Source organism: Ceratosolen solmsi, unplaced genomic scaffold (assembly GCF_000503995.2).
Source record: "Ceratosolen solmsi marchali unplaced genomic scaffold, CerSol_1.0 scaffold93, whole genome shotgun sequence".
Lineage (NCBI taxonomy): Eukaryota > Metazoa > Arthropoda > Insecta > Hymenoptera > Agaonidae > Ceratosolen > Ceratosolen solmsi.
The window spans coordinates 290325-308923 of NW_011948453.1; the positions used below are offsets into that span (position 1 = coordinate 290325).

Sequence of the window (18599 nt, forward strand, 5' to 3'; positions counted from 1 at the left end):
AATGGAACATTATGTTGTTTTGTAATCTTTTATGTAATATTTTATTTTTAATATAATATGTATATACACATTTTTTATACTAGGATACATTAATGACTTTTTATGAATGTATTAAATTATTAAATTTTATCAATTTATATATGTTTTTGATATAATAATAAAATTTTCATACTTATATTTTTTATTAATTTTTGTATGTAATTTCTACACCTCAGGTTAGTTAAGAGTCTGTAAAATTTTAGAATAAATACATTATTATATTTGAATAATCTGCAGCAGGTGATAAGTACAATATACGAAAATAATTTAATAATTTTAAATTTCTTGTACTTGCCTGTAAAATATCTTTTAAATATTTTATTATTACTGTTGTAACAATTTTTTATTTGAATGTTTTTATTTCAATTTAACAAAAACAAGTTAAATATCTATACATATGCAGCATATCTGAATATTGTAAAAATTAAAATTTTCTTATTATAAACAAATGATATTAAAATACTTCTATTATTTTCATTAGTCTATAAATTATTAGATAAAAATTTTAAGAATATATTTATTTTATTAAAGAATATAATTGTAATATAATAAAGAAATAAATTATTTATTCAATGATTTTTTCGATCCGTTGGTGTTGTGATAAATGAAATTGTCTTTATTAACTTTAAGCTAGTATGATGGTTTACTTTTTAAGCAAGTGATTTCATTAGATATGCTGTAATTTTATAAGAAAGAGACTGAGAGAGAGACAGACAGAGAGACAGAGAGAGCATTTAAACTTGAAAATATTATTAGAATGTAGTGTATAAAAATACATCACTGCCATAATTAATATTTGGTTTAAATTGGATAGTTCAAAATCTTTGTTAAATCAAATCTGAAATTATTTATTACTTCATTTTTACTACATACTTACCGTGTTGGCATTATTTATTAGATAGATATATATATGTGAGATGTAGGAAAAATGATGGTAATTCTTTATTTAATCATACTCACTTTTTAATCTTTAGGAAATTAATTTTGGTTATCATTCATAATTTTATTTCAAATATATCTTATTCAGCTATTTATAAATCTGTCATACAATCAAATTGTAATGCTTATGATCCGGCGAAAAGAATTGCAAAAAGTTGATATTGGTTACATCTTTGGTTGGCCATAAGAAGATTATTCATTTTTAAAAAATATTTATAAATTCAATGATAAATTATAATTATTATTAAAATAAAAATATTATCATTAATTCATATTTATGAGTATTTTTATTTACAACTAAAACCTTATTTAGAAGTATGATACGATTCGACTAGTATTTGAAATACATTAAAAAATTTTAAATGACTTTGCATTTATTATTATAAAAAATTATTTTATTATATATTTTTTATTTATAGGAGCTAGTGATCCTTATGTCAAAATTAAATCCTGCGGTCGTTTATTACATAAGTCACGAATAGTTCATAGAGAATTAAATCCAGTGTGGGATGAAAGCGTGACATTACCAATTGAAGATCCATTGCAACCAATAAATTTCAAGGTAAATTATTAAAATTGAATAATAGAAAAAGCTTGTTTTTCTAATTATATATTTACAAACATATGTTAATTTATTAGAATTATGTGTTAAAATAAAATTGTCAACTTATTGTAATAATAAATATAATTATTTTTAAATATTAAATGAGTTTTTAAATTACATCATAAAATTATATAAATTATTAAATTAAACAGTTTTCAGTATTATGTATTTGTATTATGTATTATGTATTATGTATTTGTATTCAGTATTATGTATTTGAAGAAAATACAACTAAGACAGTCTAATTTCATTTAGTAAAACGATAAATTTATACTATAATTAAAATCATTTATTTTATTCATGTACTTTTGTTATTTAAATAAGTTTGTAAAATTTGTAATAACGATTGTAATAATGAAATCATTTGAAATCAGTCTATTTTATTAAGTTACTGAGCTTATACAAGTATGATGTTATTTAATTTTATTAATATTAATTTTTAAATTAATCTCTTCAACAATTGTACACACTTTGAAATATATCCTCATAACATTTATCATGTTCAATACTTAGTAGTTTATTCAAAATAGCTGTTGAAATTATATTATTTATCAATTTACCGAAATTTTTTATCTTCAATATCCTATCTAAAATATGTTAAATTAGATAACTATGGGAAGTGGATTTCAAAACATCGAATGAAAATACGATTTTAAGTTTTATTTTAATACAACAAATGTTGTTGCAAATGGAAAGTTTTCTTAAAGTCTTATAAACAATCTTTGTAGTTTTTGCTACTTTGAACTTCCCTTTCTAATAAATTTGTTGTGACTATTTATAAATTTATACCATCATTTTACTATGCTAACAAAAGATGAAATAGAATTTATATAAATATTATTTAACTAGTCATTTATTTACACATATGCCTGAATTTTTAGATTAGAAAATCTAATTGAAATTTAATCTAAATTTTTGTTATGATTAATCTGCATTATTCATTCGGAATTTTATACGACTTTCGGTTTTATTGATCCGTATTTGAGACTTATTGATATCTTGTAGTGATATAGAAGTAATATATGTCGATAAAAAATTTGAAAAGTTCTTTACAAACGGTATAATTCAATTTAATAAAAGAATATTTTTTATGATTGATATTTCTTTTCCTGTAGTATGTAGATGTAGATGTACCTTAAAGCGATTGCAAAATTTGTGAGAACTATCTGAATATTAATACAATTTCTTATATGTTTTTGGAAAAATTAATTTTTAGGGCTGAATATATTAAAATATTATATTTTATGTAAAAGCTTTAAATAAAAAAAATGTATTGAAGATTTTTAAATTATGACTATATTAATTAATACACGATGATTATTGTAATTATTTTACAGTTAGTTTTTATTGTAATAAATCATGATACTTATATGTATATGCAAATTTTAATATTACTTAAAATAAGTATTGTCGTGTATTATAAAGATATAAATACTAATATAATGTAACCCTGGATATTTTTACATTCGTTTATATTATTTTATTGTTAAATTATACTGAATTATTACAATGCTAAATAATTATAGAAATTAAATTTCAAAAAATTTGTTTTAAATATTACAACATACTGTTTTCAATATAATGATATTTTAATTATATTTCTCGAATAGAATATGTAAAATTCATACCATAGTAGATATGCATACGTTATTACGATTAATGCAAGAATTAAAAAAAGTTTTTTTTTAAAGAATTATATTTCTTATATTATCTGAGTTTAAAAGTTTATATAAATATTGAAATATAAAATATTCAACAACACCTTTAAGACATTAATGAAAGTATGTAATATTATATATACCTGAAATTTATAAAAAAATTTAATGTCAATCTTATAAAGAATATTTGAATTACGAATTAATAAGATGGCGTTAGCTATTTATGAACCGAATTTTAATATAATTTTTTACATATCATTATAATGTTATTATATATTTGAATAAATCTCTTATTTAATTAGGTTTTTGATTTTGATTGGGGATTTCAAGATGATTTCATGGGTGCAGCATTGCTTGATTTAAGACAATTGAATATAGGACAGTGTCAAGATATTACATTAGAGCTTAAAAATCTTGCTCGACCACGACAGTATCTTGGAGAAATTTATATATCTGCTACGTTATGGCCCAGAAATCAACATGAAAAAGAACAGGTAGGAGCTTACGCAATATTACTTCAATAGTAAATAATAAAAATAAATTGATGTTGCACAGAGGATATTTATTGTTTTATTTATTATATTATTTGTCAGTATTTAAACATTAGCTTTTTAAAATGAACTAAGTATTTCACTTATAATTTTTTTAAATTGCATTTCTTTAAATTAACAATTATAATTAATTGCTGTTTATTTATAAAAAACTAATATTTTACATATTATTAGAATTTATAAAACGTATATTAAAAGAATATAAAATCATGAAATAATTAAAAAATAATATTCTTGAAAATATTTTTAAAAAATTCTGTCAATTCACTATTATAAGTTCATGTAGTGATGTTAAACAGTTGTTTCTTTATATTGAATGCAGTAATAATATCGTAATTGTATTATCACTTATGTTATTGAACAATAAGTGTATATCATTGATAAAAGAATAAAAATAATGGCATAACGAATGTATGGATGTATAATCAAGGCTTGAGTTAGCGGAAGTAGTTGACTTATCGTTTATAATTTGTATGTGTACAATAAAGTTATATGCAACTTTTGATATTTAGAACAAGAAAGGAAAGATATCTTTATTACATATAAAATTGTATTATGTACTTATAATGAGTATAAAATTTTATAAGGTGTTTATTTCGTCAATATGAAATTAAATTATGTAAGTTAAAATTATATAGGTAATGGTTTTTAAATAAATAAAAACAAATGAATAAAACAATAAAACTTTTACAATATAATCGTATTATTAAAATATTTAAAAATGAGATTTGTTTAACTTTGTTTAAGATATCAAACATTAAAACAAACTCAAATAACCTTAAAATTTAAAAATTAAGTTTTAAAAAATATTTTTAGTAATATTAAATTAAATGCGAAATATTTACACACTAATAATAGCTTTTATTTTGAATTTGGGTCTTCTTTTTTCTTCCCTTAGAGATAGCACTATCTAAGTTTAATTTTAAATTGGACAGATAATATACATTGATAATATTATGGATGGTATTTAACAGAAAAATTGATTTGAATATTTTTGGAAATGTTTATGTACATGTTCTTACAATGTTGGGTATGATGTTTAATGTACAAACCCATTTTCTTGATCGTCCTTCAAACTTAACTTAATGCATCTTATCACGACTACGAATAACTTTATAGCTATGTTTTTGTGTGGATGTATATGATTAAATAATATATTTAATGAATACGATTACATAAAATACTTTATCAATGTCATAAGAGAATCTTAAAATCATTCGTTTTTCTTAGATTAAATTTAAATTATTGAATTTAATTTAATTTAATTAATTTATTTTAAAAATTTTTTATTGTAATTTATACCATCGCCGTTTGAATATAACTTTTCTAATTATTATTTGCATTACACTATTTTATTAATTAACAACTTTGATACTAAAAGTGATTTCTTTTGATAAGTAAATTAAAATTATATAGAAAATCATAAATCATTTCTTCCAGTACATAATCTTATATAAAGCTAGATGTTACAATTTTTGAATATACGTTGAGTGACCATGAACAACTAACGCATGCATATGCGATTTTCATAAAATCTAATTGAAAAATTTGAACACATATCAACTTTGAACATCAACCTTGTATTAAATACGCATCGTATACGTGAACGTATTTAATTATTATGAGGTGTTAATATTACAAAGGATTAAATACAATAATTATTATGTAGTGAATTCAATTAATAATAAAATATTGTATTTTAATACAATGTGTAATTAATAATTAATAAAAAATAACTAAAACACAATTTCTAAATAAGTCACATATTTAATGACATAAAATTGATAATTTATGTTGTCTTATTAACAAATTTATTGAAACTATTTATATTCTAAATATAAAACTAATATTTTTTAAATTCTTAAAATTATTAGCAATTTAAAATTAATAGAAATACTTTTGAATCAACAATTTAAATGAACAGAATACTAAAAAATGATTATTAATTACTTCATAAGTTTTTAATTTTTTATTTATTTATCAAATTCTTTTTATTACTTATTTTGTTGGTTTTTATTTTACATAATGTATTTAAAATTTGTATAAATTATAAATTATTGTATTTAGAAACAAAGCTTAACAACAAATAAGTTATTAATATTATATTTTTACTTGTAATAATGATATAAAAAATTAGTATTTTCGAAATAATTTTTTGAAATTATTGTTATAATTATATTTTCTACATCTGAATATATATGTTGGGATTACTTATCACAAATCTGAAAGTAAATTATTATATAAATATATCTTTGTAACTATCTTTAATGTTGCATAATAAAGTTAATTTATTTAGTGTTTGTAAATAAAACATTTACTAAATGCGTTTACTTTTAAAGGTGATTAGTTATATTTTATACTCATCTGATTTGTGTACTTTAGGCAGCTTTGGAAATGGTATTGTAAAAATTAAAATAATATGATGTTAGTAATATTATATGTTAGTAATATTCATGTTAATGATTTTGGAATAAAATTTTTTAGTTTATTATTTTTAATAAAATAATTAAGTAAATAATAAATTAAATAAATAAAATTTGTATGGAAAATTCTAATTTTTTAAAATTAATTCAATCTTTGTCTAATAATAATATATTTTAAAAAATTTTCAAATAGCTTCAAATTCATCTAAGTAGATATCAACTGACTTTTATTTAACAGAAAAGCTTTGGTTTTTCTGAATATTCTTATAATAAGTTAAGTAAAAATTAATTTAGTATTTGCATTTCAGTATTCAGTAATGTAGGAGGGGAGCACATATGTATAAAGCTTAGAAAAAACGATAGCACCAACTAGAATCAAACGATAACGTCAGTATTGAGTCGGAGAAACTCTAGAACACCTATGTGTTTATCGTGTCTTAGATTTTACTGTTTTAAAATTATAAGTAAATCCCAATATGTTTTGTTTCTTTTAAAGTTTTTTACAGTATATTTAAATAGTGATATTAGTAGCTTCATATTTATTGTTATTATACAATGAGTAAAATTTTTTAACTATTTTTTTATTATTTTCCCATTTAAATTTATCTACTTAAAGTAACTTGTTATAATTCATTGTGAATATAATTCCAATATAAACAAAGAGAAAAAATGAACTAAGATTATGAAATTACAATATTTTGTGAATTTTTACAATAATTAAAAGAAAGCTTTTCTTCTAATAAAAGTAATATATAAATAATAAAAATAAAACTTACAATCATTAATAAATAATATAAAAAAAAAATTATTTATAAATAATTTTGTATTGACTATATTTCTTATTATGATTATAATACAAAATTCTATATTATTTACAATTATTATTATATAATGCAATATGCATTTATATAATATTTAACAATTATAGTAATAAAATATTTCAGATTCTTATTTTCTCTATAAATAGAAATACTAAAAATTTAAATTACCGACAAAAACTTAAAAAAATTAATTGTAAATACTTTTAAGTTTTAGTTTATTATCTAACGGTGATTATATATCAAATACACAGTATAGCAAAATCGATCATTTTAATAAATAAAAAATAATTAATTTGAATTTGGCACATTTAATGAAGTGCCATAAAATTATCAAATACTTATTAATTTATTCAACGTTTATCGTATTTCAACTTTTATAATTTAAGCACAATGAAAACATTCTATATATATAATGAAATTTTTATATATTATTATTATACTATATATATTATAGTGAGTTGGCATATTTAATTTTTTAAAAAAAATTTTCATTTTCATATTGCATACAAATTGAAGTATCTATTTTTACTGAAACCACGAATAGATTTCAAAGTATTGTTTATGTGTATTAAAAAGTATATAAAGATTTTTAGTTAAATAATCGATAAAACCTTGCACATGTAAATGTATTAATATAATATAGCTTTTGTTAATATATATTACATTGTATTGTGTACAGAATTTAACAAGTAATTTTATATATTATTTGTTAAATTAAAGTTTAAAAATATGTTTTGAAATTAAGTTGATATTAAAGTTTTTTTAAATAACAATTAGTTTTATTTTTTACTTTCTAACATGTTATCAAATTGGATATCTTTTTTCTAAATATTGCTTATTAAAATTATATTATTTTTTTTAAATATTATATATGAAAAATAAGAATATTGGCGGATTTATTTTATCTTTTTTATTAAGAATGAAGTTCAATAGACAAATGGTTTTACATCGTAAAAAGTATTACACTTAATATTCACATATATTTTCAATTTTTCTTCGAATAAATATGAACAAAATCTGTTACAGTAAAATGTATGAACTAATTTAAAATCATTGTGAAGAAGTTTTCAGAGATTCTATATCAACATTCTGAACTTCTGAAGCAGTAAATGATGTTTTTTCATTAATTGCTATTAGTAATAATGTTAGTGACAAAGAAATTATTAGAAACGCATAACTTTTCAATCATAATTGTAAATTAAACAATCGATAAATCACTAGTTAAGTGATCTATGAAATTACCAATGAAAAGCACATCGAAGATATTACTTGGATAGAAATTGCACCTAATGGAAATTTTACGGAGAACATTTGAAAAAAGCTCTGTATATAATTTTTAAAGAATTTCAATTTGCATAAATATGAAATAAGTCAGAAACATATTTATATATAAATGGAAGGTTGTAGATACGATACAAGATAGGTAATTCCATAAAAAGAGAGCTGTGTGTAAAGTGAGATTCAAAATTCTTTTTTTTTATACTAATAAAATTTGTTCAATTTCTTATTTATTTAATTAAAAATATATTCTTTATATTAGTGACTTAGTTTTAATAATATGGAAATATATAGAGAATATATATAGAATATATAGAATAAATAATAAATTTTATTAGACAAAAAATATGGAAAATAGTAATAAAACTTCATTACTTAAATAGCTCTACACATCTTTATATTAATTTATTGATTTCAGTGAAAGTTATAACCATAAATTCGTAAATAAAATTTTATTTTATTATTTTCAAATAAAATACATAAGTGATTAAAAATAAAGGTTAAAAGTCAATACGACATTAGTATAACATCCGAAAGTGATAAATATATTACAAAATATTACAAATATATACCTTCATGACAAAGGCGTACACAACTTTCTAAGGAATACTGGATACAAAAAAGCGACATAAGTATAAATCAAATACTGAATCAACACTTCCGAATAAAATAATAAAAACTACTGAAAGCGCGACGAATTCACTAATCTCAAAGGCATTTGATATCTTATTATCATCAATATCTGCATTTACTTATATGAAGATATCTATAATTGAAAATGAAACTTCTATTCTTACATTTGAGTTTCCAGATTGTTTCAATAAAATAAAGGATAATTTGAAAAATAAAATGGAAGATATTCACAGGGTATATGAAAATTGAAAAAGTATAAATCGAAAAAAATTTTGTAAAATAAAATTGTTGAACTTTACTAAATGATTCTTTTAATAATAATTTGATAATATTCAAGTATTAAATCATAAAAATTTTAAAATTTCTTTATCAGTATATATGATATAAGAAATTTTAAATAAATAATTAATTCTTGTTTAATTTAATTTAATTTAATTTATTTTTTTAATTTAAGAAGTGTAAATAAAATATAAATATATTAATTTTCAGTTGAATAGTGTTAATGTATAAATTTTATAATTAGTCAAATTAATTAATTATATAATCATAATTTTGTAAATAATTGATTAATTGATTAAATATATAGATATAAATTTTTATTTATGATTAATGTTATAAAATCAGTTAAAAATATATTTATATAGAATCGATTAATTAATTGATTCATTTTATAATGTATAATTAAATATATTTATATATATTTATGTATTATATATATATTTTTTAGTATTTTCAAAGAAGTAGTCGTTTGGCAGAAGTAAATCGGAAATTAAAATCTCAAATATGGAGTTCTGTTGTTACAATTGTTCTCGTTGAAGCAAAAAATTTATTACCAATGCATATAGATGGTCTTTCAGATCCATATGTTAAATTTCGGTAAGTTAAATAATTAGTAAGATTAATAAATGTGAAATTATTTATTCTAGTTTACATTATTTAATTATTATAATAAATTTAAAAGTATATATTTTTGTATTATTAATAAAAATAAATTTCAAAACTATAATTAAATTTCATATTTTATAATAAATCGAGATTTATAAAAATTTATTTAAAAATTATCATAAAATTATTACAATATAAGCTATGATTTACAATTTTATTATTTTTATTGTTATTTTCTAAATTTAATTTGGCTTATAATTGTTAATTGTAAAAAAATAATTCTTTATAAATTATTAGTAATTAATTATGAAATTGTATTAGATATTCATCAGCTTATCATAACGATTGTAAGTAATGAAATAATTATTGAATAGAATCAAACGTGCGATTATTAAAATTTCACAATTATAAATTTTCAATTTATTATTATTTTCTTTATATTTTAATATCATTTCATTGTTTATTATTTTTTATTTATAAAAAATTTAAATATTTTTATTGTATAATTCATAATATTATGATGAACGTCGAAAATTATATTTAATAAAAAAAACCTTTTTTTTGTTATCTAATGGATAAATATTTAAATAAAATTATATTATTTGTGTGAAAGTACAATAGTTGATATAATAGTACAATGGTTGATATAATACATTAAGTATTAAGTATACATTAATAATATAGATTTATTATAATACTCTAAAATATACATAATAAATTAAAAACAGTCTGATTTTACAAAAGTATTGGTTGAATTTCTAAATAGCTTGGGATCAGAAAAATATAAATCGAAAGTTGCAAATAAGACGTTAAACCCCATATGGCTTGAGCAATTTGATCTCCACCTTTATGAAGATCCATATGTAGGTCAAGAGCTTGAGGTGACTCTCTGGGATAGGGATCGTAGTCATCAAGATGATCTCATGGGGCGTGTCGTTATCGATCTTACAACTTTAGGGCGTGAAACAACGCATCGCTTGTGGCGGAGTCTTGAAGATGGTGCGGGAAATATTTTTTTGTTGCTTACGATAAGTGGCACCACAGCGAGTGAAACCATTAGTGATCTGTCAGTACATGAAGAGTCACACCAAGAAAAAGTGCAAATTATTCAGAAATATTCTTTATCGAACACCCTTCAAAGGATCAAAGATGTTGGGCATTTAACAGTCAAGGTAGTTCTTGTTATAATTTTGTTCTATTTTTCTCAAAATAAATAATGAAAATAGTTTTTTAATACAAAATGAATACATTCATAATTATATATTTTAATACTTATTTATATGATAATGATGTAAATGAACTTGATTTTTCTTATAAAAAGAAAATATAAGTGAACATATAAATTTAGAATTTATTGTTTTATAGAAATATTGTAATTAAAAACAATGAATTCAAACTAAAATTCATTATAACATTTGTATTTTTAATAATTCAAATATATATGCATTATACAAATATATACATTTATATATACAAATATGCATCAAGAAGTAATCGATGTTTTTACTGTATTCTCAATTGAATTTATATTTATTTTACTAAATTCTTTTCAATTAATATAAACATTTTTTAAAATTTTTTATTATTTAAAAAAAATTATTTTAAATTATCTATTTTGATTTTTATAATTACCAAATGTATTAATACCAAATATAAACTTCAAAATGCTTATTGGACTATAAATTTCATATTTTATAAATTAATATATAACTGTTGGTACTGAATAATGATTATATTGTTTGTTTATTGATTATATTGATTATATTGTACCCTATTATTTTTTTTATTACTACGTTTACTTAAAAATTTCAAATAATTTTATATCTCTTCTATTTATTAAGTTTAGTCAAACGCGTATCTACTTTAGCTAATGTATTGTTTTTATAAAGAATTTTAATTTGATTGAAATTGTCTAATCATCATATAATAGGAATAAATTATTGTAATCTAAAATTAAATTTGAAATGATTAATAACGTACAATTTTATCAATTCCTTTTAGGTCTATCGAGCTCAAGGTCTTGCTGCAGCTGATTTGGGAGGTAAAAGTGATCCGTTTTGTGTTCTTGAACTTGTAAATTCAAGATTGCAAACTCAAACTGAATATAAAACATTAGCTCCTATTTGGCAAAAAATATTCACATTGTAAGTAATTTTTAACATATACATATCCAATAGATTTTAACTTACATATATATATATATATATATATATATATATATTATAGAATATATTTTATTTTTATTATTTAATAAATATTGGTTATTTTACAAGACTTATTAAAAGATATAGCACAGATTTTTTTATTAAAAGCTTAAATAAAAATGTTTACATTATCTATAATTTGATTACGAATTCTTATATATATGAAATGTGTAATAAATGTCTTCTTTTTAAAGATTAAGTAATTAAAAATATTGTAAGTCTTTACAGAAAAATTAGTTTTGAGAAGCAATTCCTTTAACTTTACTTAATGCTGAAATATAGTGCATATATTTTAAAATATAATGAAAAGGTTGAGCAATAAGTAATTAATTTAAATTTCATTACAAAATGTTTGAATCTAGCAAGGAAATATTTTTATAGCAATGTGAAAGATATAAATTCAGTGCTGGAAGTGACGGTATATGATGAAGATAGAGATCATAAGGTGGAATTTCTTGGTAAAGTGGTAATACCACTATTGAAAATACAGAATGGTGAAAAGCGTTGGTACGCCTTAAAAGACAAGAAGTTACGATGTCGCGCAAAGGGCAATGGTCCACAAATTCTAATCGAACTTACGATCATTTGGAACGTTTTGCGTGCTTGTATAAGGACCCTCAATCCAAAAGAAAAGAAGTATATGGAACCGGAGATAAAATTCAAGAGACAAGTCTTTCTCAGAAATGTTCTGAGACTCAAATCAATTATTGTTACATTCATCGATTTGGGCAAATATATTCAGTAAGATTAAGCATTCCTTTATTTTTTCATATTAGCAATAAAAATTTATTATATTTTAATATTTATCACGATTATAGGTTTGTTTTACAGTAATATAATTTAATAGTATATAATTACTTAATTTTTGTTATATTTCTTGTTTCTCATTTCGATACATAAAATACTAAGAGAATATAAATTAGCAAAAAAAATTTTTATATTCATTGTTTTATAATTTGCTGATATATAATTAGTACATACTAATTTATATATATATATATATATATATATATATATATATATATATATATATATATTTATTTAGTAGACTCACAATTTAAAATAAGATTATAATTTTTCTTATCAAAAATATTGGATTTTTTGAGTTTAATAAATTTTTAATTTATAGTGAACTATAAGAATTGTCAAATTCTATTTTTAGCAATGCTTGTTTATTTACTTTTAAAATTATAAAATATTTGATAATTATAAACTTTAAATAAGTGTTAATAAAGCTAAAAAATTATTACACAAAATTAATGAAATGATTCGATATATTATGTATTAAAGAAGTTACTAAGAGTAAATTAAGAACATTTACTTTTAAGCCTTCAATTTCTCAACAAAATACTAAAGGTTTATTAAAATACTTTTTCGAGTGTTTCACTACATGAGTATTTATATATGACTGATAGTTACATTTTGATTTAATACTATGTTTTTACAATTTTTCTTTCAATGTTAATAATTAGTTCTATATTTTTTAACTTAATGAGTTTAATGAGTTTACTGAATTTGATCAACGATTTGATTAACGAGTATAATTTTTATTAATAATTCAATTTCAATTTTTTAAAAGAGAATTTATTTTGTCTTATATTCAAGTTTTATTGAATGGTTATACAAAAATTTATATAAATCCGTACAATGCAAATGCTTTTATGTGTAAAAGATTGAGATTTCATGATATATTAATATTTGATTATTTTTATTAGCTCTAATGGTAATAATGAATATTAATAAAGAAAATAAATATTATGAAATAAAAAAATTTTTAATTATATTCCGCGTGTAGTCTATTTTTTGTTACTTAAAGATAGTGTAAGTATCATGATTGTAAAAGCTTTAAAACATCTATATAGTATATATTTATATACCCTAATTAATGCAGATTATTGTATTTTTCGGAAATAATATTGGATTTATTCAAATTTTGTAATAATAGCAGTTATGAAATAATACTTATCCAATCATTTTTATGTTTAAGTATATTTATAAGAATCTCTTATTCTTATTTTCTAGGAGCGTAAATGGTCAATTTTGTAATTTTCATAAATATATGTACAATTAATTATTTATAAATATTAATAAACAATTAATGTTAAAAATTGAATTTGAAAAATTGTATAACAGAATTTTTAATTATGTTATACAAGAAAAGTAATATTCATCTCAATTTACATCTAAGTAATAAACTAATAATTATTAATTATTTAGTTTTTATATACATTCATACAGTAAATAATGAATTTGAAGTCTTTTAGGTTCCAGAATTAAGAAATTTAAAATAATTTTTTCTATGCATAAAAATATAAGAATATAATTTTTTAGTTATTATTTCTATAGATATTTTTATATAAATAAACTTCATTTTCATTAAAATGTTCGTTTCAATTCAGAATGGTTAACTTAATTGGCTGAAAATAAAATTATTTTATAAATATACAACTACTTATTAATATTTTTTAGTAGAAACTACGATCAGGGCTATTACTTATTACTTTGCGCTTTTTCTTACAAAGTAAAATGTATTTGTAATTATAAATTATTTTCTACAAGATTGTTACTTATTTTGATATATAGTGAAATTATTTATTATTCTGCTCTCATATAATTAATATTAAATAATATACAATATTATGAAACACAATGTAGAAAATTCAATATTATCGTAATAAATAATACAAAATCATTTTTTAAATTCGATCGATTTTGTATGGTTTTACAAATAAAAATCAGTAAATCAATCAATTTTTTAACGTACATATATTGATTTTTATTTAGATATTTTAAATTTTAAATTATTTTTTATACTATTTATTGCTATAATTGGATATGTATGTTAATTTTTTTTTTTCTAAAAATTGAAAGAAATTACAAAGTTGTTTTAATAAGAGTTAAATTAAAATAAATTAATTTATTGTTTTTTTTTATATTAATTCAAATGTATCATTTTATACTTAGTTATATATAGTTATGTTGAATAATCTTTATATATAAATATAGCGTTTTAATGCCCATTCTTTTTAATTAGAAGTTGCTGGGAATGGGAAAGTAAAATGCGAAGCATAATAGCGCTTATATTTTTTATGATTGTGGTTTATTACTTTGAGCCTTACATGATACCAACTGCTGCATTCTTTGTCTTATTCAAGTATTACGTGGTAAGATATAATTTTATTTTATAAAACATGCCTTAATTCTTGTGTAATTAAATCTGCTCCCACATGTTTCTATGTACCCACATGTATTGCATTCCATATTTTTAGGATGTTAGTTCAAAATTCATTTTATTCGTAAATAATTTAAATACATAAAAATTCAGGATTTTTATGAATTTTTAAATTTGTATTTAAACAATTTTTATTTGTATTTAAACGATTTTTATTGTACTATAATTGTGTGAAATTATAATTTTAATTATATCATAATTATGTAATTGTTTTAATTTTAATTATCGAAATTGACATTTTTATAATTCAATTAATATTTTATTGTATAAAAATAAGATTTATTAACCAATTAGTTATAATAAACTAAGCAAATACAATTTTCTTTTAAAAAAACTTTATTTTACATAATATAATAATTACTTATTATATTCAATAGATAACAAAGTATTTAGGAATGCTATAAAAGTAATATGTACAATTGAGAATCATTTATGTTGATTTAATAAATTTTTTATAAATAAAAATAGCTAAATATTTTATATTGATTTTCAAAAAAGTAATAAAATTTAACATATCTATATCAGATGATAAATTTATATATGCGAACAAATATGAAATAGTAAATGTTGTTAGATTAACCTTGTAATTAATTCATCTACAGTTAAAAGGCTTACATAATTATATTATGAGAGAAAATATAGAATAAAAATTAAATATAAGTTCAAAAAATGTAATAAACAAAAGTAATTCACATATTAGTTTTAATTTTTTATTTATAACCAGGTATCAATTTTGACTGGAGCTTCTCTTCCTCACCAAATAACTGTTCAAATTCAAGATTCTTTAGATTTAAATGCAGATGATGGACCATTAACACTCGGTGATGACGACGACGATGATGATGATAAAGATAAGGTAAATTTCACGTTTTTGTATTCATTATCTAATTCTTATTATCATTTATTTTATTTTAATAGGAAGAAAAAAAGAGTTTAAAAGAAAGATTACAAGCCATTCAAGAAGTAACGCAAACGGTACAAAATTCAATTGGCTACATAGCGAGTCTTTGTGAAAGAGTAAAAAACTTGTTCAATTTCACTGTTCCCTATCTTAGCTATCTTGCAATGTTATTGGCGATCCTTGGATTTATGGTGCTATATTTTATTCCCATACGCTATTTGATATTAGTCTGGGGCGTTAATAAATTTGCTAGGAAAATCATCAGGCCACACACTATACCCAATAATGAAATACTAGACTTAATATCCAGAGTACCAGATGATGAGGAATTACTTAATTATAGGTGATTTTACAAACATTTTATCATATTAACATAATTAAAAGATTAATCATTCATTAATGAAAAATTATTTTTTTTTTACATATTTACTTGAAATAATTAGTTATGGTTTAAACATATTAACATTTATTTATCAAATAAATATTATAAGAACAAATATTATTTATAAATAACAAATATGTATAAACTATACAACATTTTAAATAAATCATTGTAAATACAAATTATATGTAAAATTTGAAATCAATATTCAAAATTTAATTTTTTAATTTCAATATTTTTATTATAGTTAAACAGTTCCTTTATAAAAATAATTATATAGTTCTGTAGAATATTAAAAAATTTATTGTCTATCACTTCGGTAAATAATAACGCAAAAACTACTATCAAATTTAATTAATTTCTACTTATGGTAGAATTAAATAAAAAATTATATTCGAAGTACTTATTTAATAATAATTTAATAGGGAGTTGAAATCTGTACCGACATCTGACTGCGAAGGTCGGTCTTTGGGAAATTCTATGGGTCTAACTGCTTCTCTAGCAGGAGGTGCTGGCACTATGACGCGTCGAGAGTTACGGAAACGTCACAAGGCTACTACTACTACTGCGTAACATGTCCGCAGCTTGAAATCACGGGTCTCAAGCATATGCCATATATAAAAGGTCTTTATTGCGTTAAAAGCTTGAGATTCTGAAACAGCAAATGGGCTACTACACTGTAAAGGAAGATGTGCCTCATATAGAGTAATGATTGAGAAAAATTAAAGTTTTACATAGAACAAGTGATGTCCATCAACATAATAAATTATTAAGATTTAGATAGTGAATAAGATTTTTATGATGCAGTATAATAAAAAATATTTTTATTTATTCGATGTAGGCATGGATTAATGTTTTCTTTTCAAATATTCAATACACTTATAGGAAGATTTTTTCATGAATAATTATTAAGATGTTTTTAGATGCAAATTATGCTATCAAAGTTGTAATAACGCAGAATTCAATTTTATTTAATTTTCTTCAGAGTCTGATATTTTTCGTAAAAATATTTTAATGAGTAATTTGTATAGATACATGGAATTTGATTGAATTAAATTAAAAATGATATCAAGCGTATAATAAATAAGCTTGTCAATATTGCTTACAAATCATTAAATTGATTATAGTATTCATTTATAAAATATATAATTTTACCATTTTCACAAAAATTCATTAATCTTCTATTTTATGTAGTATAGCAATTTTCAGGATAAAGTATTTTTCATTAAATATAATTAATTGATATAAATTGATGAATATTTGAAAACTCTTATTCTTTTTAAATTTTTAACAAATATTATAAATAAAACTAATATTTAATAATATTTTTTATATTTCTGACGTTTAAATAATTTTTATTAAATAATGACAACCATTAAAAAAAATTACAAAACTTGAATTTTATACAAATATTTTAAAATAATAATTAAAAATGTCATGATAATAATATATTGTTGCAGAAATATATGTACAATTTCATGGAAAATGATAAATATAATGTAGTTTTGAATTAAAGTATATAAACGATACCAAACAGTAATTCCATTAATAGTTGCACATATTTTTAATTAATAAATGAGAAAATAAATAAATATAAATATATATAATAAATTTAATAATTAAATTATATATTTTTTCATTAAAAATAAAAACCAAAATTATTTTAAATATATAAAAATAGTTAATTTAATTTTAAATATAAATCCTTAACTATAATAATGTATTGAATATAAAAAGAAATATTTAATTGAAGCTCTTCATACAATATTTTACATATGCTATTTTTATAGTCATACATTATATAAATAGTAAAAAATTTAAATGTTTCTTTCATTAATTTATCATAATATTAATGTTATTATGAATTATAATAACATGTAGAAAATTAATTTTTTATATATACTTTCATATACATTCCAAATAAGAAATTACACAATATCTTACTTTGTGAGATATGTTTTGAAGAAATTCGTGTCTACATCGAAACAATTAAATGTTGGAGTAGAAATCGATCGTGCGAAAATATTACGATTTGCCTTATTAAAAAGA

General features: G+C 20.1%; 1 protein-coding gene across 1 annotated transcript in view; it reads left to right on the forward strand.

Moving 5' to 3' along the window:
• Mctp (multiple C2 domain and transmembrane region protein) overlaps positions 1 to 17139 on the forward strand; it is a 35111-nt gene extending 17972 nt beyond the window's left edge. Inside the window, exons 4-13 of the mRNA XM_011505208.1 lie at positions 1398 to 1540; positions 3543 to 3734; positions 9674 to 9822; positions 10598 to 11003; positions 11833 to 11975; positions 12417 to 12776; positions 15070 to 15199; positions 15992 to 16123; positions 16186 to 16511; positions 16976 to 17139. Of these exons, the coding sequence (XP_011503510.1) occupies positions 1398 to 1540; positions 3543 to 3734; positions 9674 to 9822; positions 10598 to 11003; positions 11833 to 11975; positions 12417 to 12776; positions 15070 to 15199; positions 15992 to 16123; positions 16186 to 16511; positions 16976 to 17123 (2129 nt within the window). The 3' untranslated portion in view covers positions 17124 to 17139. The remainder of the gene's footprint in view (positions 1 to 1397; positions 1541 to 3542; positions 3735 to 9673; positions 9823 to 10597; positions 11004 to 11832; positions 11976 to 12416; positions 12777 to 15069; positions 15200 to 15991; positions 16124 to 16185; positions 16512 to 16975) is intronic.
• The last annotated feature ends 1460 nt before the right edge of the window (positions 17140 to 18599 follow it).